General features: G+C 35.7%; 1 protein-coding gene across 1 annotated transcript; it reads right to left on the bottom strand.

The window, feature by feature from the left end:
- Positions 1–10,070: 10,070 nt before the first annotated feature.
- Positions 10,071–12,180, bottom strand: fuss (SKI family transcriptional corepressor fussel). Its single transcript, XM_075305049.1, has one exon. It carries the CDS (start codon positions 11,637–11,639, stop codon positions 10,290–10,292), a length of 1,350 nt encoding a protein of 449 aa, XP_075161164.1. The 5' UTR covers positions 11,640–12,180; the 3' UTR covers positions 10,071–10,289.
- Positions 12,181–27,845: the final 15,665 nt, after the last annotated feature.

Raw genomic sequence — 27,845 nt, forward strand, 5'->3', positions numbered from 1 at the left:
AAGGTGTGTGTGTGTAGAATGTTGCTCCTATTTTGATTTTGGAATTCACTTTTCAGTTGTCAAAATGCGGTCCAAGCAAGAAGAGCAGCGTATCAAAATTTTGCTCGCGCATCGCGAAAATCCGAGCTACTCGCACGCAAAGCAAAATCGCTAAAAGTTGCCAAATCAACCGTTACAAATGTAATTAAAGTGTTTGGGGAACGTTTGTCGACAGCCAGGAAGTCTGGATCGGGGGGAAATCGAAAACCGGAAGCCGCTAGGACGACAAAGAGAGTTGCCGGTAGTTTCAAGCGAAACCCTAACCTCTCTCTCCGAGATGCCGCAAATAAGCTGGGTGTATCGTCTACAACCGTGCATCGAGCCAAAAAACGAGCCGGACTATCGACTTACAAGAAGGTAGTGACTCCAAATCGCGATGATAAACAAAATACGACGGTCAAAGCGCGATTCCGGAGGCTGTACACGACGATGCTGACGAAGTTTGACTGCGTGGTAATGGACGACGAAACCTACGTCAAAGCCGACTACAAGCAGCTTCCGGGACAGGAGTTTTATACGGCAAAAGGAAGGGGAAAGGTAGCATGTATTTTCAAGCACATAAAACTGTCAAAGTTCGCAAAGAAATATCTGGTTTGGCAAACCATCTGTACCTGTGGCTTGAAAAGCAGCATTTTCATAGATTCCGGGACTGTCAACAAAGAAATTTACGTGAAAGAGTGTTTGAATAAACGTCTGCTGCTTTTCCTGAAGAAGCACGGTTGTTCCGTACTGTTTTGGACGGATTTGGCATCTTGCCATTGCGGTAAAAAGGCCATGGAGTGGTACGCCGCCAACAACGTGCAGGTGGTTCCCAAGGACAAGAAACCTCCCAACAAGCCAGAGCTCCGCCCAATTGAGAAATACTGGGCTATTGTCAAGCGGAACCTAAAGAAGACCAAAACATGTATATACGGCTGTAAGTTCGGCCAGGCCGAAGCTTATGTACCCTCCACCATGGATTGCGTTGAAACTTCTACTGAAGACTGTCATCCACAATCGAATTACTTGGGTTGCGGTAACACTTGCCGATGGCAAGGTATCTTAAAACTTCCTAACACCGTCTTCTAAATTACAAGGTAGTCCATACATACACACAAAAAAAAATTTTTCTGATTCAATCACGAAATTAATTGATCCAATTAATTTTTTAATTGAAATGTCTTCAATCACAGAAATAATAGTATCAATTAAAAAATTAATTGAAGGTCAGTTAAAAACTTAATTGATTCAATTAAAAAATTAATTGATACTATTAAATTTTGTGATTGATTTTTGTTTCAATTAAAAAAATTGTTGATTCAATTAAATTTTTAATTGAATATTTCTTAAAACTCAATTAAAATTTTAATTGGAAAAATTTTCGTGAACTTTTTTTCTGTGTAGTATATATTAAACTAAAAAAGGCCGATTAAATACGTATATAATTAAGTTTAGAGTTTCTATAGAAGTAAAATTTAGAAAAAATTTTCTATAGAAATAAAATATGGAAAAAATTCTATAGAAATAAAATTTGGAAAAAAATTCTATAGAAATAAAATTTTGACAAAATTTTCTATAGAAATAAATTTTTGACAAAGTTTTCTATAGAAATAAAATTTTTACAAAATTCTCTATAGAAATAAAATTTTGACAAAATTTTCTATAGAAATAAAATTTTGATAAAATTTTCTATAGAAATAACATTTTGACAATGTTTTCCATAAAACTAAAATTTTGGTAGATTGTTTTTGGCTCGAGTGGCAACCATGAATATGAACCGATATGGACCAATTTTTATGTGACTGGGGATCGGCTATATATAACTATAGACCGTTATGGACCAATTTTGGCATGGATCGGATCGAATTTTGCTCCTCCAAGAGGCTCCGGAGATCAAATCTGGGGAACGGTTTATATGTGGGCTATATATAATTATAGACCGATATGGACCAATTCTTGTGTGTTTGTTAGAGACCACATTCTAACACCATGTTCCAAATTTCAACCGTATCTGACGAATTTTGCTCCTCCAAGAGGCTCCGGAGGACAAATCTGGGAATCGATTTATATGGGGGCTATATACAATTATGGACCAATATGGACCAATGTTTGCATGGTCATTAGAGAACATATACCAACACCATGTACCAAATTTCAGCCGGATCGGATGAAATTTTCGTTTCTTAGAGGCTCCGCAAGCCAAATCGGGGGATCGGTTTATATGGGGGCTATATATAATTATGGACCGATATGGACCAATTTTTGCATGGTCATTAGAGAACATATACCAATACCATGTACCAAATTTTAGCCGAATCGGATGAAATTTGCTTCTCTTAGAGGCTCCACAACCAAAATCGGGGGATCGGTTTATATGGGGGCTATATGTAATTATGGACCGATATGGTCCAATTTTTGCATGGTTGTTAGAGACCATATACTAACACCATGTACCAAATTTCAGCCGGATCGGATGAAATTTGCTTCTCTTAGAGCGATCGCAAGCCAAATTTTGGGGTCCGTTTATATGGGGGCTATACGTAAAAGTGGACCGATATGGCCCATTTGCAATACCATCCGACCTACATCTATAACAACTACTTGTGCCAAGTTTCAAGTCGATAGCTTGTTTCGTTCGGAGGTTAGCGTGATTTCAACAGACGGACGGACGGACGGGCATGCTCAGATCGACTCAGAATTTCACCACGACCCAGAATATATATACTTTATGGGGTCTTAGAGCAATATTTCGATGTGTTACAAACGGAATGACAAAGTGAATATACCTCCCATCCTATGGTGTAGGGTATAAAAACTGCTAAGGACGAGCAGCAGTTCAAAGCAAACTGGCTTTCTGCGGCGAAGAAGGTGGACAAGGTGGCTGTACAAAATCTGATGGCAGGTGTCAAGCGTGAGGCCCGGCAATTCGGATTTGGAAAAGCGAAAGCCTAACTGAATATTTTTCCTGAATTTGATACTAATTGAACTTGAAAAAGAAATTTAATTTGATTTTTTAAATAAACGATTTCACCGATTTACACGCGTTTTCCCTTGACCAAATTTTGACCGTATCACCCTTTATTAAGATGAAAATTTGGTTTGATTTTGTTCTCATTTAGCCAAATTCTGTTTATTGTCTGCGTTTCAAAAATTAGTAAAACTCAACCATTTTAATCGGTTGTCAAATTTGATCTATAAAATAGAGCAGCGTATAATATAGCTCTTCAGTCCGGCTAGTCTTTCCTTTTTTGTTTTTTTTTGCTGATTTTAGTTTTAATAAGATTACATAATTAGTCTCTAATTTTAGTACACACAAATAAAATTAACTATTATTTACGAAAAATGAACTAAACCATAATAAGAATAACCATGGTTTGGCGCCAAAGGTAAGTTCATGATTTTCTTATGAATTGGTTCATGTATTGCATCGTATTTTAGTTCATTTTTACTACGCTGTGGGATAAATGTACTCTCACTTTCATTCTAAATATCCCTGTTATTCGGAAAACTTAAAAATTTTTTGGGAAGTTCATATTAAAAATTGGTTTCAAATAAACTAATTGTCAGTATACTTATCAACAAAGTAGAGAAATTATGGAATCAAAGGTACAACAAAACTGCACGCACAGAAAAAACATGTTTGCCGCATCCATTTAATGCTTATATAGAGCATGTAATTGTCGCGAAAACCATATATTTTGTCTTTGTAAAAATAATTTTCTAGCAGAGAAAAAAGTATGCTGGCGATAAGCATTTAACTGGTTCTCAAATGCCGCAAACATGTCTAAATGATCGGGAAAATCATGTACCTGACCATAAAGACCTTATAGAAAATTGGCTTTTATTATAAGAAGACAATAGAGAATTCTCAATTGAACTCCACTTAGATAGCTCCTATATATCTTTCGCTCGATTTACACTCACATGACCACAGAAACAATAGGTACTACTCCGAGGGAGTAGTATTAATATTATAGCTATCCATGCCAAATTTGAAATCGGCTAAGATTTAGCTCCAATATATCTTTCGCACGATAAAGAGGCCAGAGTTTCGGCATTATTTGCTTCAAAATGTGCTTACAGAGTGTATGCCAAATTTCGTTGAAATCTGTTCAGATTAGACATAGTTCCCATATATATGTTTTGCCATATTTAAATTAATAGGTCCACCGGGGGTGGACCTTTGTCGTTTCCTAAATATATTGTTTTCTAAAATAATTCCGATACTTATTTTAGAAAAATAATTTTTTTATTGAAAAAATACAATAGAAATCTAACAAACACACTTCACATATCAAACCAATATAGTATTTACATTTATTCAATACATATTTTATTTCACATACATAATTCACGTTCAAATATACATACTATATGTGTGTCTGTGTATTTGCTTAAAGGTTACTGCAAATTAGAGGTGTGCACGTGAGTAATAGTTTACTCACGCTCGCGCACACTTACGACAGAAAAATCAAACTCACGCACACTCACGCACGATATTTTTTGGTAGGACTCACGCTCACGCACACTCACGAAAAGAAAATTTGTATTCACGCACACTCACGCACGAAAATGTCGTGACTCACAAAACATACCGTGACTCACGAAAAATACCGTGAATCACGAAAAATATCGTGACTCACAAATAATTTTATAATTAATTTACCTTACCGAAGTGTCTGAAAACATGAGCATTATTAAAATCGAGAGTGTTATTAAACTCTTAACATCTCAGGTGTCACTAAAATTGTAATTGAATTTAACTCTTAAGCGTTTTATGTTGGTGAGCAGGAATATTGTCGTGAGTGTAATTCGTTACTCACGCACACTCACGAAGATATTATTTTCGTGACTCACGCTCACGCACGACATTTTGGTTTGTTAATCACACTCACGCACACTCACGCTTTTGTCATGAGCGTGACGCACGAATCACGAAAATTTTCGTGAGTCACGACAATTTCGTGTCACTTGCACACTTCTACTGCAAATTAACATTTTATTTTTAATTGGGCACTTAATCTGCTACTCCTTTGGTCCTCTTTGGAACAAAAATATAATCCGTGATTGCGTTATAAATCGACACAAATAATTTTCTTAAATAAGTTATTTCTTAATTCATATTGCAAATGGCGCCATGCTATAAAACTAACGAATCTCAATATGTATGAGCTGTCATGATGCGGAGGAAAAGGAATAAATTAAACACCTCTTGTGTGAGTGTCCTACATTTTGTGTAAGGCGTAAGTGAATTTTAGGGGCATATAGCTTTAGATTACTGACGGACCTGGAAAACGTTAATTTAAGCAGCTGCTATGTATATATATATATATATATATATATATATATATATATATATATATATATATATATATATATATATATATATATATATATATATATATATATATATATATATATATATATATATATATATATATATATATATATATATATATATATATATATATATATATATATATATATATATATATATATACATATATATATATATATATATATATATATATATATATATATATAAATATATATATATATATATATATATATATATATATATATATATATATATATATATATATATATATATTTTCAACCCGGGAGGGTTGAATAAAAAGATATCAACATAACAGAGCGAGAGAATGAAATGAGAGCAATTTGTGGGAAACCGCTTGTTTGTTGTTTCGGAAAACTGTTTCATGATAAGGCCAAAAATTTAATATGCTTAAGTCTAAATATTATTTAATTTGAATATTAGAATTAATATTCGGAACCAAGAGAATAGACATTTGAAAAAAAAAGCGTATTTGTATTACAGAAAAAGATGCGAAGAACTCAAAAATTTCGTGGAAGTGAAAATTACGTGAGGGAATGAGCACAATCTTCTTTGGGGAATTCTTCCAAGCATAAACTATTTTTGGACTCAAAATGCTTCCAAACATATAATATGCTCACATAAAACGAACATATTAATGTTTCGGCAGTATCCAATAATATATGTGCTTCCTGCAAAATATGTTTGGAACATATGTTAGAGAAGCGATTTTTTTTGAGGGTGTATATATATATATATTTTTTTTTTGCTGGGTATATATATATATATATATATATATATATATATATATATATATATATATATATATATATATATATATATATATATATATATATATATATATATATACCCAGCAAAAAAATTTGGAAGTTCTTGGATTAGGAGAGCTTGGATGGATATGCATTTTTCTGCGATGCTATTGCAGACGTAATCAGTACTAAAGTTTTCTATATACCTATATATTTTTGATATAGAGTCCTTTGGTTTCATTGCAATTTACTAGGAAAAAAATTTTTATTGAAAAAAATGTTTGTAGTAAAATTTAACTTAACCACATTACCGATTCGTATGATATTAAAATTGGTTTCAAATAAACTAATTGTCAGTATACTTATCAACAAAGTAGAGAAATTATGGAATCAAAGGTACAACAAAACTGCACGCACAGAAAAAACATGTTTGCCGCATCCATTTAATGCTTATATAGAGCATGTAATTGTCGCGAAAACCATATATTTTGTCTTTGTAAAAATAATTTTCTAGCAGAGAAAAAAGTATGCTGGCGATAAGCATTTAACTGGTTCTCAAATGCCGCAAACATGTCTAAATGATCGGGAAAATCATGTACCTGACCATAAAGACCTTATAGAAAATTGGCTTTTATTATAAGAAGACAATAGAGAATTCTCAATTGAACTCCACTTAGATAGCTCCTATATATCTTTCGCTCGATTTACACTCACATGACCACAGAAACAATAGGTACTACTCCGAGGGAGTAGTATTAATATTATAGCTATCCATGCCAAATTTGAAATCGGCTAAGATTTAGCTCCAATATATCTTTCGCACGATAAAGAGGCCAGAGTTTCGGCATTATTTGCTTCAAAATGTGCTTACAGAGTGTATGCCAAATTTCGTTGAAATCTGTTCAGATTAGACATAGTTCCCATATATATGTTTTGCCATATTTAAATTAATAGGTCCACCGGGGGTGGACCTTTGTCGTTTCCTAAATATATTGTTTTCTAAAATAATTCCCGATACTTATTTTAGAAAAATAATTTTTTTATTGAAAAAATACAATAGAAATCTAACAAACACACTTCACATATCAAACCAATATAGTATTTACATTTATTCAATACATATTTTATTTCACATACATAATTCACGTTCAAATATACATACTATATGTGTGTCTGTGTATTTGCTTAAAGGTTACTGCAAATTAGAGGTGTGCACGTGAGTAATAGTTTACTCACGCTCGCGCACACTTACGACAGAAAAATCAAACTCACGCACACTCACGCACGATATTTTTTGGTAGGACTCACGCTCACGCACACTCACGAAAAGAAAATTTGTATTCACGCACACTCACGCACGAAAATGTCGTGACTCACAAAACATACCGTGACTCACGAAAAATACCGTGAATCACGAAAAATATCGTGACTCACAAATAATTTTATAATTAATTTACCTTACCGAAGTGTCTGAAAACATGAGCATTATTAAAATCGAGAGTGTTATTAAACTCTTAACATCTCAGGTGTCACTAAAATTGTAATTGAATTTAACTCTTAAGCGTTTTATGTTGGTGAGCAGGAATATTGTCGTGAGTGTAATTCGTTACTCACGCACACTCACGAAGATATTATTTTCGTGACTCACGCTCACGCACGACATTTTGGTTTGTTAATCACACTCACGCACACTCACGCTTTTGTCATGAGCGTGACGCACGAATCACGAAAATTTTCGTGAGTCACGACAATTTCGTGTCACTTGCACACTTCTACTGCAAATTAACATTTTATTTTTTAATTGGGCACTTAATCTGCTACTCCTTTGGTCCTCTTTGGAACAAAAATATAATCCGTGATTGCGTTATAAATCGACACAAATAATTTTCTTAAATAAGTTATTTCTTAATTCATATTGCAAATGGCGCCATGCTATAAAACTAACGAATCTCAATATGTATGAGCTGTCATGATGCGGAGGAAAAGGAATAAATTAAACACCTCTTGTGTGAGTGTCCTACATTTTGTGTAAGGCGTAAGTGAATTTTAGGGGCATATAGCTTTAGATTACTGACGGACCTGGAAAACGTTAATTTAAGCAGCTGCTATGTATGAATATATATATATATATATATATATATATATATATATATATATATATATATATATATATATATATATATATATATATATATATATATATATATATATATATATATATATATATATTATATATATATATATATATATATATATATATATATATATATATATATATATATATATATATATATATATATATATATATATATATATATATATATATATATATATATATATATATATATATATATATATATATATATATATATATATTTTCAACCCCGGGGAGGGTTATAAAAAGATATCAACATAACAGAGCGAGAGAATGAAATGAGAGCAATTTGTGGGAAACCGCTTGTTTGTTGTTTCGGAAAACTGTTTCATGATAAGGCCAAAAATTTAATATGCTTAAGTCTAAATATTATTTAATTTGAATATTAGAATTAATATTCGGAACCAAGAGAATAGACATTTGAAAAAAAAGCGTATTTGTATTACAGAAAAAGATGCGAAGAACTCAAAAATTTCGTGGAAGTGAAAATTACGTGAGGGAATGAGCACAATCTTCTTTGGGGAATTCTTCCAAGCATAAACTATTTTTGGACTCAAAATGCTTCCAAACATATAATATGCTCACATAAAACGAACATATTAATGTTTCGGCAGTATCCAATAATATATGTGCTTCCTGCAAAATATGTTTGGAACATATGTTAGAGAAGCGATTTTTTTTGAGGGTGTATATATATATATATTTTTTTTTTTGCTGGGTATATATATATATATATATATATATATATATATATATATATATATATATATATATATATATATATATATATATATATATATATATATATATATATATATATATATATATGTATATATATATATATATATATATATATATATATATATATATATATATATATATATATATATATATATATATATATATATATATATATATATATATATATATATATATATACCCAGCAAAAAAATTTGGAAGTTCTTGGATTAGGAGAGCTTGGATGGATATGCATTTTTCTGCGATGCTATTGCAGACGTAATCAGTACTAAAGTTTTCTATATACCTATATATTTTTGATATAGAGTCCTTTGGTTTCATTGCAATTTACTAGGAAAAAAATTTTTATTGAAAAAAATGTTTGTAGTAAAATTTAACTTAACCACATTACCGATTCGTATGATAGCGAAAATCTGGCTTCTGGGGCCATAATGTAGTAGCACCGGTTTTTGTCAGTATTTTATATGGCCCCAGAAGCCAGATTCTTGCTTAAAATTGCTTCAACTTTGATATCTTTATCCGTTCAAAAGTTGCAGAATTATTTCCACAAAAAGCGATTTGGAACCACTATGCGACGTTCCACATTGCGGTGAAACCGCTTAAAGAAGTTTTGAAAAACTCAGAAATGTCACTAGCATTATTGAGATGGGTTAATCCACCACTGAAAAACTTTTTGGTGTTAGATCGAAATTGGGGCTGAACCCACGACCCTATGGATGCAAGGCAGGCATGCCACCCATTGCACCACGATAGCTCAAGTGTAAATGCCATATGAAATATTTACAGATATGTCAAAAACATGTTATACTAGCTTTTTTTTACACCGAAACACAAATAACATTATTTTCTTTTAGTGTACGTAGATTGATAGGCCACCACATTGCCCCAGACGTGAAGAAAACGAATGGCAAATCACAGTGGGCAGAGATTCAAGAAATATTCCCGAGAAAAAGAAAACTCTAATTACTGAAACTTTGCATAGTTAATTACCTTCGGATGTGCCATTCAATGAATATAATTTAATATCCAGAGATTTCATATATAGATAAAGTTTATTGAATATAATATATGAATGTTTCAGATGTTAAATTGTTAGCATTTTACACGTATCACTTATAAATACAATAGTATGATATATATAATGTGATTATTAATATTAATTAGTTGGATTTTTTGTTTGTTTTACAAACCTAGCAGAAGCAATATCAATGTTAATAACTTCAAATATTTCATGGTGGTAGCAATTCAAATTTTAAACCCTCTCCTCGTCATTACCATAGGCCACGACATCTATGTATACGTCATTGATGTTAACATCTCCACTATCTGGAATATAAGCAACAGTCTTAAGCGTATTATTATATTTGTTATTGATTTCACACATGGAAGTCATATCGTCCTCGGATGTCTCAATATCAATGACCACATCATCCTTTCCCATATCGGCATCGTAGGCCTCGCTAGATGATGTTTCACACAGGGCTGAATCACAAATAACCGATTCAGAGGGACCTATGTCTTTGTCATGCTGATCATAATTCAAGATTTGTGGAGCTGAAACGTTTAAGCAGAATAACGGAAAACTCATTTGTCTTTTCATCACTGCAGACTCGGCAGCTTCTACAGAATTTGGGTCTTTGGTTTTTACAATGGGCTTAAAAGCGGAAAACATTTTGGAGAAACTGCTCGAAACCACTTTTTTACCATCCACTTGGTTCAGAGGTGACTCCTCGAAGTAGCTCTTGTGGAGCACATATTGTCGAATTGGTTCACTGTGCTTTGTTTGTCTGGAGTAATTTATTACTTGGTCATTATTGGAGCCATAATGGCACATATAGTTCATCATTAGCATGTAGTCGACTGGAACTAATTTTGGGTTGATATTGGAATCTCCATAAATCCATTTGAACATTTTATCATCTCCGGTAATGTTAGTTGCAGATAGTGATACGTTCGCAGGATGGGCACCGGGAACGCATTCTGAAATACTAGAAAAATCATTAACTGAGGTCGTACTTCTAGAATTTACTTCCGATATTGAAAGAACTTCGCCAGAGTTTTGGGCCGAGTTTATAGGACCATCTGCATAAGACTTCTCGCCAACTCTTTTCTCATTTTCGATATCGACAATTGGTTTCTTGTTCTCGGAACAAATTCCATTATTGCTGCTGATTGGCGATGAAGATGATGGTGAGTAACGCTTGCGGGTTCCTCCATTGAACATTGCCTTCACATCCTCCCAAATATAGGCCAACTCCATTGTTGGTTTACCGGTGAGCGATAAATGACGACGCCATGAATTGAAATTGGCAGCTATGGGCTGCACGTATTTACCAGACGATTCCGTTTGATGCGAATGGAAAATGAATTTATTGGGCGAAAAGAAAATATTGCAATATTGACATTTTATACACTTGGCCCTAGACGAATTGTAGCGGGCCGGTATGAACCAACCTCGGCAACCCCAAGCACAGTTGTGATGGACATTGAAAGCAAAGTCTTTCGGAAGTCGCGGCGGGCTATTGTCGCCTATGAAACTCTTACACAATCGCTCAGCCTCTCGTCTGGTAATCATGCCACAGCGTCGGGAGCTTATAGGCATGGCACCCGCTCTACGTAAAATTTCTAACTGCACTGGGGTACATTGAACACATGTTATCCCCAAGGCTACACGCCTATTATGTATTTCATTGTAACTGAATTTTTTCAATAAGATATTAGAAATTTGAGCCAAACACAATCGTTCGAGGCCATCGATGTATAAAGACACAATGGGTATTCCATACAACAAAACCGTTCTGACCTAATGCAATTAAGAGAAAAATATAATGCAGTTAAGGAGAAAATAAATGTTCACATCGTGCATGGGTTGACCTGCCAATAAAAATGATTTTCTGATGGTTTTTAGGTCAATGATGAGTACACATTTTTTGATTTTCTTGCCAATTAGTTATAGTTCATTCGTTTATAGTTCACAAAGTATTACTCTCTAATGCCTGTAGAAAGGGAATAGAAGATAGATATGTAAATTGGTAAAAGAAATAAAAAATACAATTAAATTGAACATTAAATGTTAAATTAATTGGTAATTAAATCGACATATGTATGGCAATTTCATCTATTGGCAACTCGAATGTTTTTGTCCTACGAATTAAAGCTAATTGGCCAATCCTAATTAAGGGACAGTAGTGACCTGTGAAATAAACAGAAAATTTTGTGGTAAGAGACAGACAGTCATATTTATTCAATAAAAATTTTGGTCAGCCAATAAAAGTGTTAATCTGTTCCAATTTTGTTTTTATAATGTATTAAAATTTTATGTTAACTTATGATCGGTCCATTCCGAACACGGGGCTAGATGAGATAAAGAAAGACACAACACATAATTTAAAATTATATAATAGGTCACAAATTCTAACTAAGGGACAGTAGTGACCTGTGAAATAAACAGAACAATTTGTGGTAAGAGACAAACAGTCATATTTATGCAATAAAAATTTTTGGTCAGCCAATAAAAGTGTTAATCTGTTCCAATTTTGTTTTTATAATGTATTAAAATTTTATGTTAACTTATGATCGGTCCATTCCGAACACGGGGCTAGATGAGATAAAGAAAGACAAACACACATAATTTAAAATTATATAAATGGTCACAAATTCGTAGAAACCCTTGCGATATCGTCATGGAGATCTCGGAATGCTGTATATCATTCCGAGATCTCTTGTAAATTGCAGCTATACAATTGGTGATCCTCTGAAAACAAACAAAACAGTAGCATCTCAGTTATATAGTTAGGCCAATGCAGCGTTAAACTAAAAAACTAAGTACAGGGAATGAAAGTCTGAAATCGGGCGGGTCGACTATATTATACCATGCACCAATCTGTACACCAACATTTTCGTTACCATCTGAAGTCCTTCAAATCTGTTGAGAGCTTTATATATAATAGATTTACATTCCCATATTCCCAAGTCCATAGGCAAAAATCGTCACATCAGCTAATAACCTGGATCAAGAACAATGTTAGTAAAGAAAAATATGGGAGATATTTTTATGTAAATCTTTTTTATGCGATTTCGCAAATTATGATTTATATTATTTATATTAAAGGTATGAGGTTGATCTCATCAATCTAGTGCGGAAAAGTTGGATTTGGCCCCATGTATGCGCATATAGGACACTAGTTTTGCAAAGTTTTAATGAAAATTGTATGCCACATTTCAGGCGATATGGGAGATATATCAAAATTTTAACTAATTTGAACCAAATTCGGCACGCATTGCTAATATTAATTATACACACGTAAATCGGAGTAAAACTTCAGCCATATAAGACTAAATGGGACGAAAGATATATACAGGAGAAATATTTAAATCTAAACCGAGTTTGACCAAAATTATCATACATAGCTAGTGTAAATTTTAGTATTTATTTAAATTTAAAATAATGAAACTTTGGCTTCCAGTGGTCATATGAGTCCAAATGGCCTGAAAGATATACAAAATCTGGAACACTTCACGGCACTGACAATTGTACTCCTAGCTTTAAAATTTTAAGTAAATCAAAGAAAAACTCTGGCTACACGCACAGAAAAACCATGTTTGGACATGGTTGCCGCATCCATTTAATGCTTATATAGAGCATGTAATTGCCGCGAAAACCATGTATTTTGTCTTTGTAAAAATAGTTTTCGAGCGGAGAAAAATGTATGGTGGCAATAAGCATTTGAATGGTTCTCAAATACCGCAAACATGTTCTATTATTTAAATTATAACATTTGAGACCATTTAGGTCGGGACAATCATGTACCTGACCATTCATTTTGTTTTACTTTTTTACAGGGAAAAATGTATTTTTATAGGTTAAGTATAGACATGTCTAGAACCATTACATGGCCATAAAGACCATTTACATTTTTTTCGTGACCATTTCATTTTTTAACTTTTTTGCAGCGAAAAGAATTTTATAAAAACATTTACTGTTTTGTGTTAATTTATTTATTCAGAAGTGGCACGTGGTTTTATGTGAAGACAAAAAAGGAAAGTGTAATTGAAAAAATGTACCTGTTTTTTGTTCTGCATTTTGCTATATGGTACAGTTATTTTTATTTGCAGTTCCATGATGTCTGCGTCTGTACATTTGACGGGCACGCAGTAAATATGGAATGATTACTTATTGTTGAAATTGAAATAAAATAGAGTGTATAAAAATATATGATGTTTGCTTCAGTGTTGCCATGTGATTTTTGAATCTTCCCCCCAAATCTTAAGAAAAAAACCCCTAAATTGGTCTAGAGTTTTTTCAAAAACCCCCAAAAATTTAAGAATGTAAAAAATTTCGTAAAAAATCCTGTAGTGATACATTTTAAAAATTTAATTGAATAAAAATATAAAATAATACGATATCAATTTAAAAAGCGGGTAAAACAAAATAATTTAATGTATAAATATTTTAAATCAAATTAATTAAAAAAAACGGTTTACAAAGTAAAAAACTAAACGAAATTCAGTAAATAAATACATTATTGAAATTTTAAATCGTTTGTCGTCAAAAAAAATTTAACTCTCTATTTCACTAAAGCCAATTAAACTTTATTTTAATTCATGGAATTATTATGTTTAGAGAACGTTTCCTTATTTCTTTAAATTTGCAAATTTTATTACAAATGTGCCCATCATGTCACTAAAGACATTCTTGCAATTTTGAACTCCAATTTTTCTTTCAAACTACAAAATTTTCTTTAACAAGTGAAAAAAATTAATTATGTCTAATAAATTTTCTTGAATTTGTCGAAAAATATTTACCTATTTTTGTGATATCGGTGCGATGTCACCGTTTGTAATACTGTTTAGTTAAAATTTTCTAAAAATGTTAAAAAATTTCTAAACATAACTAAATGTTTTCTTCCTGGTGGGTTCACTGTTTTTTCAGTGTAGGTTAGGTGGCAGCCCGATGTATCAAGCTCACTTAGACTATTCAGTCCATTGTGATACCACATTGGTGAACTTCTCTCTTATCACTGAGTGCTGCCCGATTCCACGTTAAGCTCAAAGACAAGGGATCTCCTTTTTATAGCCGAGTCAGAACGGCGTTCCACATTGTAGTGAAACCACTTAGAGAAGTTTTGAAACACTCAGAAATGTCGCCAACATTAATGAGGTGCGATTATCCAGCGCTGAACCATTGCACCACGGTTGCTCCCTGAGACCCATAATTGAATGAAAATTTAACTCTAAAAATGCTTTCAGCTGCTAAGTTAAAATACTATTTTTTTTAACTGTATCAAATATTAAAAAATTTAATTAAAAAGAAGCAATTGAAAAGGATAATGGAAATAATGGTAAAGCTTACTTGTTTATATTTAGGAACTTGGGTTGATTTCCTGCATATTTCTCCCCAATTTCATGTCAGAATTGTTCCAAATTTGGTTGAAAATTGGTCCACTTTATGAGTCTAAGATATTTTTTACCCCCAAAAATCCCCCTAAATAAATGTTACCCCTAAAAATCCCCCTAAACGTGCAAAAACCCCCTAAATTTGGAGGGGGGAAACCCCTAACCAGGCAACACTGGTTTGCTTGAACGGCATTATAAATACAAATAAAAAATGAATTAGTTTATAAATAAATAAAAACAAACAATTAAAGTTAATTTTGTGTTTTCTTTTCTCAAGTGGCGTCCTTTTTTCGACGATGAAAAAAGTTTTGGTTGCAGTTTAAAATGTTACATGTCAACCGTCGAACTGAACGGACGTGTTTTCTAATAGCGGAGTATTTCATCGTAATAAGTACTTATTACGAATTTCACGTGTGGTGGAAATAATAAACCACCATGCAGCGAAATTCAAAGTCATCCACTGGGTTGCTAACTTCAGGGCCCAGTGGACGGGTAACGACTGAAGTTATAAATTTGGGCAGCGACCAAGAGTCAGGCCCAATTAGCCGACCTGTAGACGGGTCGACTGGCGGTGACACTTTGGCAAGTCGAACCTTTTCTAAGGTGACGACATCAAAAGGAGGCAATCCCTCTCGAAAGAGATTCAAGGAACGAAGAAATGCTTTGTTTATCCTAAAGAAATTAGGATCAGTCGACCCAAGCACGTTGTCGGCTAAGCAATTCCTTAAAATGGGCTCAAGGAATTCTTGAAGCTGGAAAAAGGGAACGATCACCGGATGAGCTACCATCCTCTAAACGGGATCAAAGATCGTTTGCCTCAGTTGCAAAAGACAGCCTTGTGATGGCTATTATTAATAAAGGAGCATTGGACGGTATGATTCCAAGGCAAAAATGGGGGGAAATTGAGAACGCGATGTCTGGTGTCTACTCAGAGGTGCGAAAAAAGATTCCCGGACCAAGTCCTCGACAGCAAGATGCTGGATGGTATCAAGGACGATATAAGTTAATAGCTTTTGCAGACCAGAGGTCTATGGATTGCTTTAAAGCTGCATTGATGCTAATTGGTGAAGTTTGGGAAGGAGCCGCTTTGGAGTTAGTCGATAAAAAAGACATACCGGCTAAACCTAGAGCACATGCATGGATACCGGCAAACCCTCCTGATCCTGAGTCAATACTAGAGAGACTAAAAGAATGTAACCCAGATCTTCCAACCGCCGATTGGAAGGTTGGTCATTTGGATGAGGTGGATGGACCAAGACGACATGCGGTGTTTATATTAAACATAGAGTCGCTGCCACATCTAGCCCAGACCCAAGGACGCGTAAGTTATGGCTTTCATGATATCCATATGAAGGTATACAAAAGCGATCAGCCAAAGGATACCGAAACGGACAAGCCTCTGGTAGAGTCAGCAGTGAAAAAATCTCCTAGCGAAGCCGAAGGAGACATAAAACCTGCAGACTATGGCGAAAATCATATGCGGGAAGTTTCTACAGGCTCAAGCCTCACCAAAGCTGAACCGCGGATTGTTGCGAGAGTCACCGAGATCTGTGAAGAGGAAGCCCTTGATGACTCAATTGAAGCGGCTGATGCGACGGTGGTTGAAAATTTGGATGGTTCTACGGTTCCTCCAGATAAATCTTCACCATTGTAAGGCCGCTTGTGCTGCCTTAAAAATTCTCCTGATGAAAGGAGACATAGATATAGTTCTTATTCAAGAACCATACATATATAAGAACAAGATCTGTGAATTAAGCACTCCGGGTTTCAAACTTTTGCATAATACCGGTAACGATATCGAGCATGTATAATTGCTAAAAACGAACTAAACTTGTTTCTGCTTCCTTCATTGGGCAATGCAGACGCTGTCTTAGCCAGTCTAGAGATATCCACATTCAAATATTGGGTATCTTCGGTCTACATGGGACATGATAGGGAGATACCACCCTGTGCCGTTAAGACCTTAGTTGAGGAGTCACTAAAAACAAAGACAAAACTCATTATGGGATGCGATGCAAATGCACATTATAGTATCTGGGGAAGTAGTGATACTAATGCAAGGGGAGAGTCGCTAATAGAGTTTATTTTGCGTACTAACCTGGTAGTTTGCAATAAGGGTTATGCACCAACCTTCGTCACCAGGAACAGACAAGAGGTTTTGGACGTAACGTTGACCTCTCCGGAACTGAATGATAAGATATCTGAGTGGCAGGTTTTGAGGGAACATAGCTTCTCAGATCATCGCTACATCAGTTTCAGATTGGCTGTTCGTACTTCAAAGCTGATTGGAATAGGTATAGGGAATCGTTCAATTTGATGATACCGGAAATGCCGGAGACAAATATGAGCACTGTGCAAGATATCGAACACGCAGTGGAGCGGATTACTAAGGCCTTCAACATTTTACTGAAAGCTGCTTGCCCTAGAGGAAAGCCAAGGGGAAAAAATCAGCCGCCATGGTGGACTACGGAGTTAAGTAATATGAGGAAATCCTGCGGGAAGCTCTTTAACAAAGCAAAGTCCACAAGAGCTCCGGAGGATTGGGACACTTACAAGATGAATCTGAGAGAATATAAACGAGAACTGAGAAGGTCTCAACAAAACTCTTGGGATGATTACTGTAGCAGTATTGAGAATACGTCAGAGGCTTCCAGACTACGGAATGTACTAGCATCCACTAACACCGCTCCAGGTTTCATTAAAACATCGGAGTGAAATTGGACAACGTCCAGTGAGGAGACGTTGGAGGTACTTTTAGACACACACTTCGGTTGAACCATGTTCCGGCGGTGTAACAGAGGCTCAGCGATCATTTCCTATCGAGGAAATTGTGTCGGAATCTAGAATAAAATGGGCTTTAAATAGCTTTGGACCATTCAAATCCCCCGGACCTGATGGAATTACTCCGGCGGAGTTACAGGCAGTGGCTGAAAGAATTATCCCCTGGTTGACGGTGATATATAAACGATGTGTAAACTTAGCATATATTCCAGAAAAGTGGAGGGAAACAAAAGTCGTCTTCATACCTAAAGCAGGAAAAGCCTCTCACTCGAGTGCGAAGGATTTCCGACCAATCAGCTTATCCTCATTCCTAGTTAAGACCCTGGAGAGGATGATAGACATGTATCTTAGAACTAGCGTGGATTCAAGTTTGCTCTCGAAACGACAGCATACATACTCGAAGGGCAGGTCTACTGAGACCGCATTGTATGCACTAGTCAGCTTTATTGAAAGCTCACTATCTGTCAAAGAATACACAATCGTTGCGTTTCTAGACATCGAAGGGGCGTTCAATAACGTCCATCCGAGCTCGATATTAAATGGACTGACAACTCTGAATGTTGATCCAGGTATACTTAGGCTGTTAGACGAACTTCTAATGAAGAGACGTATTTCAGCCACACTAGGGCAAGCAAACATACAAAGGTATGTGAACAGAGGCACTCCCCAAGGAGGAGTTCTATCACCTCTTCTTTGGAATGTTGCTATAAACAACCTTCTGGTTTCTCTAGAAAAAGAAAGGATAAAAGTGGTGGCATACGCAGATGATGTGGCGCTAGCAGTCAGGGGAAAATTCCCATCCACAATCAGAGATATTATACAGAGAGCTCTCCGGATGACTGAGAAATGGGCGAAAGATAATGGTCTTGGTGTAATTCCAGCAAAGACAGAAATAATCATGTACTGCAAAGATCACAAAACTCCCACGGTTAGGCCCATTTCCTTAGGGGGTACTGAAATTCCCTTTGGTGAGTGTGCAAAATACCTTGGCGTTATTTTGGACAGGAAGCTGAATTTTAGGCTTAATATTGAAGAGAGGGCGAGAAAAGCCACGGTAGCTTTGTACTCGTGCAAAAAGGCAATAGGGAAAAAGTGGGGACTAAGACCAAAAATTGTGCATTGGCTATACACGGCAGTGGTTAGACCTATAATGCTATATGGTGTTGTAGTCTGGTGGCCGGCACTTCAGAAACCGACTTGTTTAGATAAAGTTCAGCGTATGGCGAGCTTATGTATCTCAGGCGCATTTAGTAAGACAGGAACAGACTCCCTTAATGTCATGCTACATCTATTGCCTTTAGACATTTTGGCCAAACAGTCAGCTGCAACAACGGCTGTGCGGTTGCGCGAGCTATCGCTGTGGTCGGAAAAAATGTACGGTTATAGTTCGGTCCTCAAAGTAATGCCAGATGTGCCTAACGTAGTGGATTACACCCTGGCAAAACCACTTTTCGACAAAAAATTTGAAACTCTAATTCCCAACAATGAGGCGTGGTGTACACAGACCCCGGGGAATAAAAGATATATAGATTTCTATACTGATGGCTCCAAATTGAATGGACAAGTGGGGTTCGGAGTATATTCTAAAGATCTGGAAATTCGAATAGCGAATAGCGAAAAGATTACCTAATCACTGTAGTGTTTTTCAGGCTGAAATATTGGCAATAAGAGAGGTGGTGAATTGGCTGAGAAGTAATGTTCCAACAAATATTGGCATTAATATATACTCAGACAGTCAACCTGCAATAAAATCCTTGGACTCTGTGTTCCTTAACTCAAAAACGGCCATCGACTGCCGCAAATCTCTCAACGAGATGGCTGAGCAGTACAATATTCACCTAATATGGGTGCCTGGTCATAGGAACATACCGGGGAACTGCGAAGCAGATGTGTTAGCAAGGCTAGGAACTACCTTACATATTCCAGGGGAACTAGAATCTGTTGGTATGCCTCTGGCCACCTGCAAGCTCTTATTGCGTGAGAAGGCTGTTATGATGGCCAATATTCGATGGGAAAATTGCAAGGGTTGTAACGACACCAAGCAAATATGGCCCCATTTAAACTTAAACCGCACACTAGATATGCTAGTGTTCTCAAGGCGTCAGATAGCACTCCTAATATCTGCTATAACGTGTCGCTGCCTGATAGGCGAATTTGCAAAAACTATAGGTGCGAAGTATAATGACTATTGTATAAGCTGTCATGATGTGGAGGAAAAGGAATCAATTAAACAGGAATTGAGTGTCCTGCTTTTTGTGTAAGGCGTAAGCGAATTTTAGGAGCATATAGCTTTAGATTACTGGCTGACCTGGAAAACGTTAACTTAAGCAGTTTGTTAATGTTTTTGGAGCAATCTGGTTGGTTCCACAAAAGTAAATAATAGAGAAGGTTCAGTGGTTAAGACTAGAAGTGACCATATGTAATAGGTACTTTTAGTTAAATGTGGTATCACAATGGACTGAATAGTCTAAGTGAGCCTGAAATTTAATCGGGCTGCCACTTTAACCTAACCTACACACAAAAAAAAAAAATTTCTGATTCAATCACGAAATTAATTGATCCAATTAATTTTTTAATTGAAATGTCTTCAATCACGAAAATGATATTATCAATCACAGTTTTGATTGGGCATAGAAAAAATTCTTGATTAAAAAATTAATTGCCATATTTCAATTAATTTTTTAATTGATTCAATTAAAAATTTAATTGATGTTGATTGCAAAACTCAATTAATTTATTAATTAAAAAAAGGTAACCATTTTCAATTAAATTCTGAATTGGCTTAGAATTTTTATTTGGATTAACAATTGATTGTTTGAAAAAAAAATTAATTAAAAATTTAAAAAAATGTTCATCATCATCATAAACTGACTTAGTCTTCCGAATTTTATTAAAAGTTAATTGTATCAATTAACTTTTTAATTAAAAATTTTAAAATTTTCAATCATTGACTTAATTAACTTAATGTTTCTATCTTGATTAAAAAGTTAATTGTACCAATTAATTTATTAATTGAAAAAAATTTCAAATTCAATTAACTTTTTAATTGGAAATATTTTGGTGATATTTTTTTCTGTGTAACCTAACCTACATGGTCCCCGCAAAAATAGCTCCTATCATATAATTTTGCTCTTCAAATATGATTGTGACAATCATGTTTCTTCTCTGCGTGTATATACACAGAAACAAATATCACCAAAATATTTCCAATTAAAAAGTTAATTGAAGTTGAAAATTTTTTCAATTAATAAATTAATTGATACACTTAACTTTTTAATCATGATAGAAACATTAAGTTAATTAAGTCAATGATTGAAATTTTTAAAATCTTTAATTAAAAAATTAATTGATACAATTAACTTTTTAATCAAATTCGGAAGACTAATTCAGTTAAAAAAGTGCTGATTTTTTTTTACTTTTTTAACTAAAAATGTATTTCAAACAATCATTTGTTAATCCAAATAAAAACTCTAAGCCAATCTAACTAAGTAATTAAAAATAGTTACCTTTTTTAATTAATAAATTAATTGCGTTTTGCAATCAACATCAATAAAATTTTTAATTGAATCAATTAAAAAATTAATTGAAATATGGCAATGAAATCAATTAATTTTTTAATCGAGAATTTTTTCTATGCCCAATTAAAACTGTGATTGATACTATCATTTTCGTGATTGAAGACATTTCAATTAAAAAATTAATTGGATCAATTAATTTGGTGATTGAATCAGAGAAAAAATTTGTTGTGTGTATGTATACTTATTTATTTAGTATGAATAAAAGACTGAATTTTTTAAGTTTTTTATTATGTACACGCACATACATACATAACTAAACGGACTTAGAAGTCAGTATGGGCAATTTTTAATTCGGTTTACCTCGTTTCGATTAACGTCGTCAAATTCTGGAACCAATCACGATTACTGTATTTTATATAACCAAATCTCATTCCTTACATTTATGGGGGCTCGACCAAAAGAAAAAACCGTGGTGAATTGCAGACCAGAGAGATTTCCAAAGAAAATTAAAGACGTATAAAGACGAATTACGACAACTGAAGGAAGAATATGATGAGTCAGGAAGCAGAGAAAAGCCGAGACGAAATTCTGCAGACATTGTAACAGGCAAGACAATTAATGCAGAAGACGAAATGGGAGACCGGGATGAAAATATAGATGGAATAAAAGTGTTCCAGAAACAGCTTTGGAAAGTGTCCAACAAATAACAGGTTAGCTGATAAGTCCCCGGTCTAACAAAGAAAAACACATTTTTTGTCAAAATTCGTTTTAATTATTCAACATAGTTCCCTTCAAGAGCGATACAACGATTATAACGACCTTCCAATTTTTTGATACCATTTTGGTAGTACTCCTTCGGTTTTGCCTCAAAATAGGCCTCAGTTTCGGCGATCACCTCTTCATCGCAGCCAAATTTTTTCCCTGCGAGCATCCTTTTGAAGTCTGAGAACAAAAAAAAAATCGCTGGGGGCCAGATCTGGAGAATACGGTGGATGGGGAAGCAATTCGAAGCCCAATTCATGAATTTTTGCCATCGTTCTCAATGACTTGTGGCACAGTGCGTTGTCTTGGTGGAACAACACTATTTTCTTCTTCATATTGGGCCGTTTTGCCGCGATTTCGACCTTCAAACGCTCCAATATAATAGTCACCGTTGATGGTTTTTCCCTTCTCAAGATAATCGATAAAAATTATTCCATGCGCATCCCAAAAAACAGAGGCCATTAGTTTGCCAGCGGACTTTTGAGTTTTTCCACGCTTCGGAGACGGTTCACCGGTCGCTGTCCACTCAGCCGACTCTAGATTGGACTCAGGAGTGTAGTGATGGAGCCATGTTTCATCCATTGTCACATATCGATGGAAAAACTCGGGTGTATTACGAGTTACCAGCTGCAAACAACGCTCAGAATCATCAACACGTTCTTGTTTCTGGTCAAATGTGAGCTCGCACGGCACCCATTTTGCACAGAGCTTCCGCATATCCAAATATTGATGAATGATATGACCAACACGTTCCTTTGATATCTTGAAGGCCTCTGCTATCTCGTTCAACTCCATTTTATGGTCATTCAAAATCATTTTGTGGATGTTTTGATGTTTTCGTCGGTAACCACCTCTTTTGGGCGTCCACTACGTTCACCGTCCTCCGTGCTCATTTCACCACGCTTGAATTTTGCATACCAATCAATTATTGTTGATTTCCCTGGGGCAGAGTCCGGAAACTCATTATCAAGCCAAGTGTTTGCTTCCACCGTATTTTTTCCCTTCAGAAAACAATATTTTATCAAAACACGAAATTCCTTTTTCCCATTTTTTTTAACAATAACAAAAGTTGTTTCACAAAAGACGCTCTATTTCACAAACTAATTGACTTACAGACATCAAATTTTTTACACGAATTATTTGAAGACTGGTACTGTATAAAAACAATATGCATTTAATACTAGCGTCAGACCGGGGACTTATCAGCCAACCTGTTATATACCGAAAATCTTGCACATTCTCATTTTATAAATTGGAGGCAAAATAGGATTTAAATTGTAGGGTCAGGAAATTGTATGCACTTAAACGGCATGGAGTTTAATATCGATCAAAACTACCTACAAGAAAATTAAAGAAAATCAAGGTTTGCGAACACCAAGATAGGTTAACCACGTTGTTTTAGGTTCATTATTGATACTGTATCCCTAACAATATAATGAATTACAATAACTTTGGAATGACACTATCTTTTGAGAAAAAAGAAGTGTAACACCAGCGCAACATACTTTTTGCGAAACGAAAATTCCCAATGTGGGTGATATCTTCAGCACTGTTTTCTCTAAACTTATCTTCTATTCCAACCACATCTGCGATCGGTTAAACATCTATGTGGACTTACCATTTATTTTCTTGCTAGAAGTATGAGAATATCTAACACGAATTTATGAGCCTCACTTTCTACTACACCGATTGTAGGCAGTTGCATGTTATTTGTGATGGTGTGTCAATTCCGACGAGAAATTGATAAGTATTGTTCTCTCAAGTCTCTTGACGGCAGGGCTTGTGGGGCGGACAAAGAAATCTGAGGCAATTGGTTGGTCAGTGGCAGGAAATAGACACCGGTGCCATCCGGTGTACGGGTTTAGTATCACCACTCAATGCTAAAGCTTAAGCTGAATTGCGAGTAGATACGAGTGCCCAGATGCTGAAAACAACGAAGTAAAAACCCTATAAAACATACTACGTGTTTTCTAAGCTCTCTCTTTATTTATGTGATGCCAACTGTTATTAGCTATCGTTATTACCGATGCTGACGCATTTGTATGAAGAAGAACATATGGTTGTGGTAATCAAAAATAAAAACACCAAACGGCACTGGCACTGGCACTGTTACTCCCAGTGCTGTTCTGGTTGTAGTTGTACTAATGGTAAGACACCAGAGAGTGTTTCCAATGCAACCGTGTTTTTTTGTAAGTAATACTGGATGAAAAATACCACCAGTTGCAGTTCTCTCGTCAGTGGTCAACTATACAACACCAGTGTAGACACCTCAGACATGTGACACGTACCGACCTGTCAATCGAAATTATCTACAGACCTGTCAAAACGATGTTCATAGAACTGCGACAGGGGTTTCCACATTACTCCCCTGAATCATCGTTTTGTTGAGACTAAGATGCTCTCTTAATATAATTAAATTCATGAGGGTGCTGTAGCAGAAGTGACGAAAAGCTAGAAGGCTGATCCAGCTCTCGGAGGCGGTCACCGCCCCTAACTCCGGAGGAAAGAGACCTCACACGGCAGACCGGTAGTTTTGTTTCAACTAAGATCATACATGTAAAGCCGCATCGATTCGTACCTATCAGTGATTGATAGCATAGCGGACGCATGTCGTATGGGCAATCAAGGACCAGAACGAAGTGTTATTTTACTCACCCACACTCACGATGAAAGATGTTTACGAACGCTCGGTATTTTTGTTTATACTCACGATCAGAACATTTATGTTCAAGAATACTGGTAATTGCCTAATGAATCCAATTTAAAACATGACTAGCATTATAAGCGAATTCAGCCTGTGAGCGTATTATGTTTGTTAGCTTAAGCATTTTCCGAAACATCTCACGAAACTCACTCACGACCAAATTGATTTCATGACACATACTCGCACAAGACAATTGATTCGTAATCACGGTCACCACGTACAAAATTTTAGTGACTCACGATAATCCCGTGTCAAGTGCACATCTCTAATTAGGATAGGTTTAGTGCCAATCCGTAATTTCAACCACAGTGGCAAACTTTTTTCTTATCAATGAGTGCGACCCGGTTTTCTATTTAGCTCAAGGAAAGCGTCATCCTTGTTATTGCCGAGACCGACGGCGTTTCACATTACGGTGGATTCATTTAGAGTGGCTTGGAAACATGCAGAAATATCACCAAAGGTGATAAACGACCGCTGAATAAACTCTTGGTGTTCGATCGAATCTGGGATTGAACTAAACGCAGTATGAGCTTGCAGGTAGCCAGAGGCATGCCAACAGATGCTAGTTCCTCTGGAATATGTAAGGTAGTTCCTAGTCTGAAAAATTCATCCGCTTCGCAGTTCCCTGGTATGTTCCTGTAACCAAACTCCCATATTAGGTGAATATTGTACAGCTCAGCCATCTCATTGAGATATTTACGGCAGTTGATGGCCGTTTTCGAACACAGAGACCAAGTATTTTTTTGCAGGTTGGCTGTCTGAGTATATATTAATGCTAACATTTGGCATTAATATATTACTTCTGTCATTTTGCTAATATTTCAGCCTGAACAACACTACAGTGATTAGGTAAAATCTATTTAACGTTTATTCCCAGGGATCTGTGTGCTTCAAAGCCACAATTGTGTGTTCATTGACAGATAGTGAGCTTTCAATAAAGCTGACTAGTTCATGCAATGCAGTCTCAGTAGATCTGCCTTTCGAAAAGAATGTTGTCGTTTCGAGAGCAATAGGTTAGGTTAGGTTAAAGTGGCAGCCCGATTAACTTTCAGGCTCACTTAGACTATTCAGTCCATTGTGATACCACATTTTACTAAAAGTACCTATTACGTATGGGCACTTCTAGTCTTAACCACTGAACCTTCTCTATTATTTACTTTCGTGGAACCAACCAGATTGCTCCAAAAACATTAACAAACTGCTTAAGTTAACGTTTTCCAGGTCAGCCAGTAATCTAAAGCTATATGCTCCTAAAATTCGCTTACGCCTTACACAAAAAGCAGGACACTCAATTCCTGTTTAATTGACTCCTTTTCCTCCACATCATGACAGCTTATACAATAGTCATTATACTTCGCACCTATAGTTTTTGCAAATTCGCCTATCAGGCAGCGACCCATTATAGCAGATATCAGGAGTGCTATCTGACGCCTTGAGAACACTAGCATATCTAGTGTGCGGTTTAAGTTTAAATGGGGCCATATTTGCTTGGTGTCGATACAACCCTTGCAATTTTCCCATCGAATATTGGCCATCATAACAGCCTTCTCACGCAGTAAGAGCTTGCAGGTGGCCAGAGGCATACCAACAGATTCTAGTTCCCCTGGAATATGTAAGGTAGTTCCTAGCCTTGCTAACACATCTGCTTCGCAGTTCCCCGGTATGTTCCTATGACCAGGCACCCATATTAGGTGAATATTGTACTGCTCAGCCATCTCGTTGAGAGATTTGCGGCAGTCGATGGCCGTTTTCGAGTTAAGGAACACAGAGTCCAAGGATTTTATTGCAGGTTCACTGTCTGAGTATATATTAATGCCAATATTGCTTGGAGCATTACTTCTCAGCCAATTCACTACCTCTCTTATTGCCAATATTTCAGCCTGAAAAACACTACAGTTATTAGGTAATCTTTGCGCTATTCGAATTTCCAGATCTTTAGAATATACTCCCAACCCCACTTGTCCATTCAATTTGGAGCCATCAGTATACAAATCTATATATCTTTTATTCCCCGGGGTCAGTGTACACCACGCCTCACTGTTGGGAATTAGAGTTTCAAACTTTTTGTCGAAAAGTGGTTTTGCCAGGGTGTAATCCACTACGTTAGGCACATCTGGCATTACTTTGAGGACCGAACTATGACCGTACATTTTTTCCGACCACAGCGATAGCTCGCGCAACCGCACAGCCGTTGTTGCAGCTGACTGTTTGGCCAAAATGTCTAAAGGCAATAGATGTAGCATGACATTAAGGGAGTTTGTTCCTGTCTTACTAAATGCGCCTGAGATACATAAGCTCGCCATACGCTGAACTTTATCTAAACAAGTCGGTTTCTGAAGTGCCGGCCACCAGACTACAACACCATATAGCATTATAGGTCTAACCACTGCCGTGTATAGCCAATGCACAATTTTTGGTCTTAGTCCCCACTTTTTCCCTATTGCCTTTTTGCACGAGTACAAAGCTACCGTGGCTTTTCTCGCCCTCTCTTCAATATTAAGCCTAAAATTCAGCTTCCTGTCCAAAATAACGCCAAGGTATTTTGCACACTCACCAAAGGGAATTTCAGTACCCCCTAAAGAAATGGGCCTAACCGTGGGAGTTTTGCGATCTTTGCAGTACATGACTAGTTCTGTCTTTGCTGGAT

Source organism: Haematobia irritans, chromosome 4 (assembly GCF_050003625.1).
Source record: "Haematobia irritans isolate KBUSLIRL chromosome 4, ASM5000362v1, whole genome shotgun sequence".
In the NCBI taxonomy this organism is placed as follows: Eukaryota; Metazoa; Arthropoda; class Insecta; order Diptera; family Muscidae; genus Haematobia; species Haematobia irritans.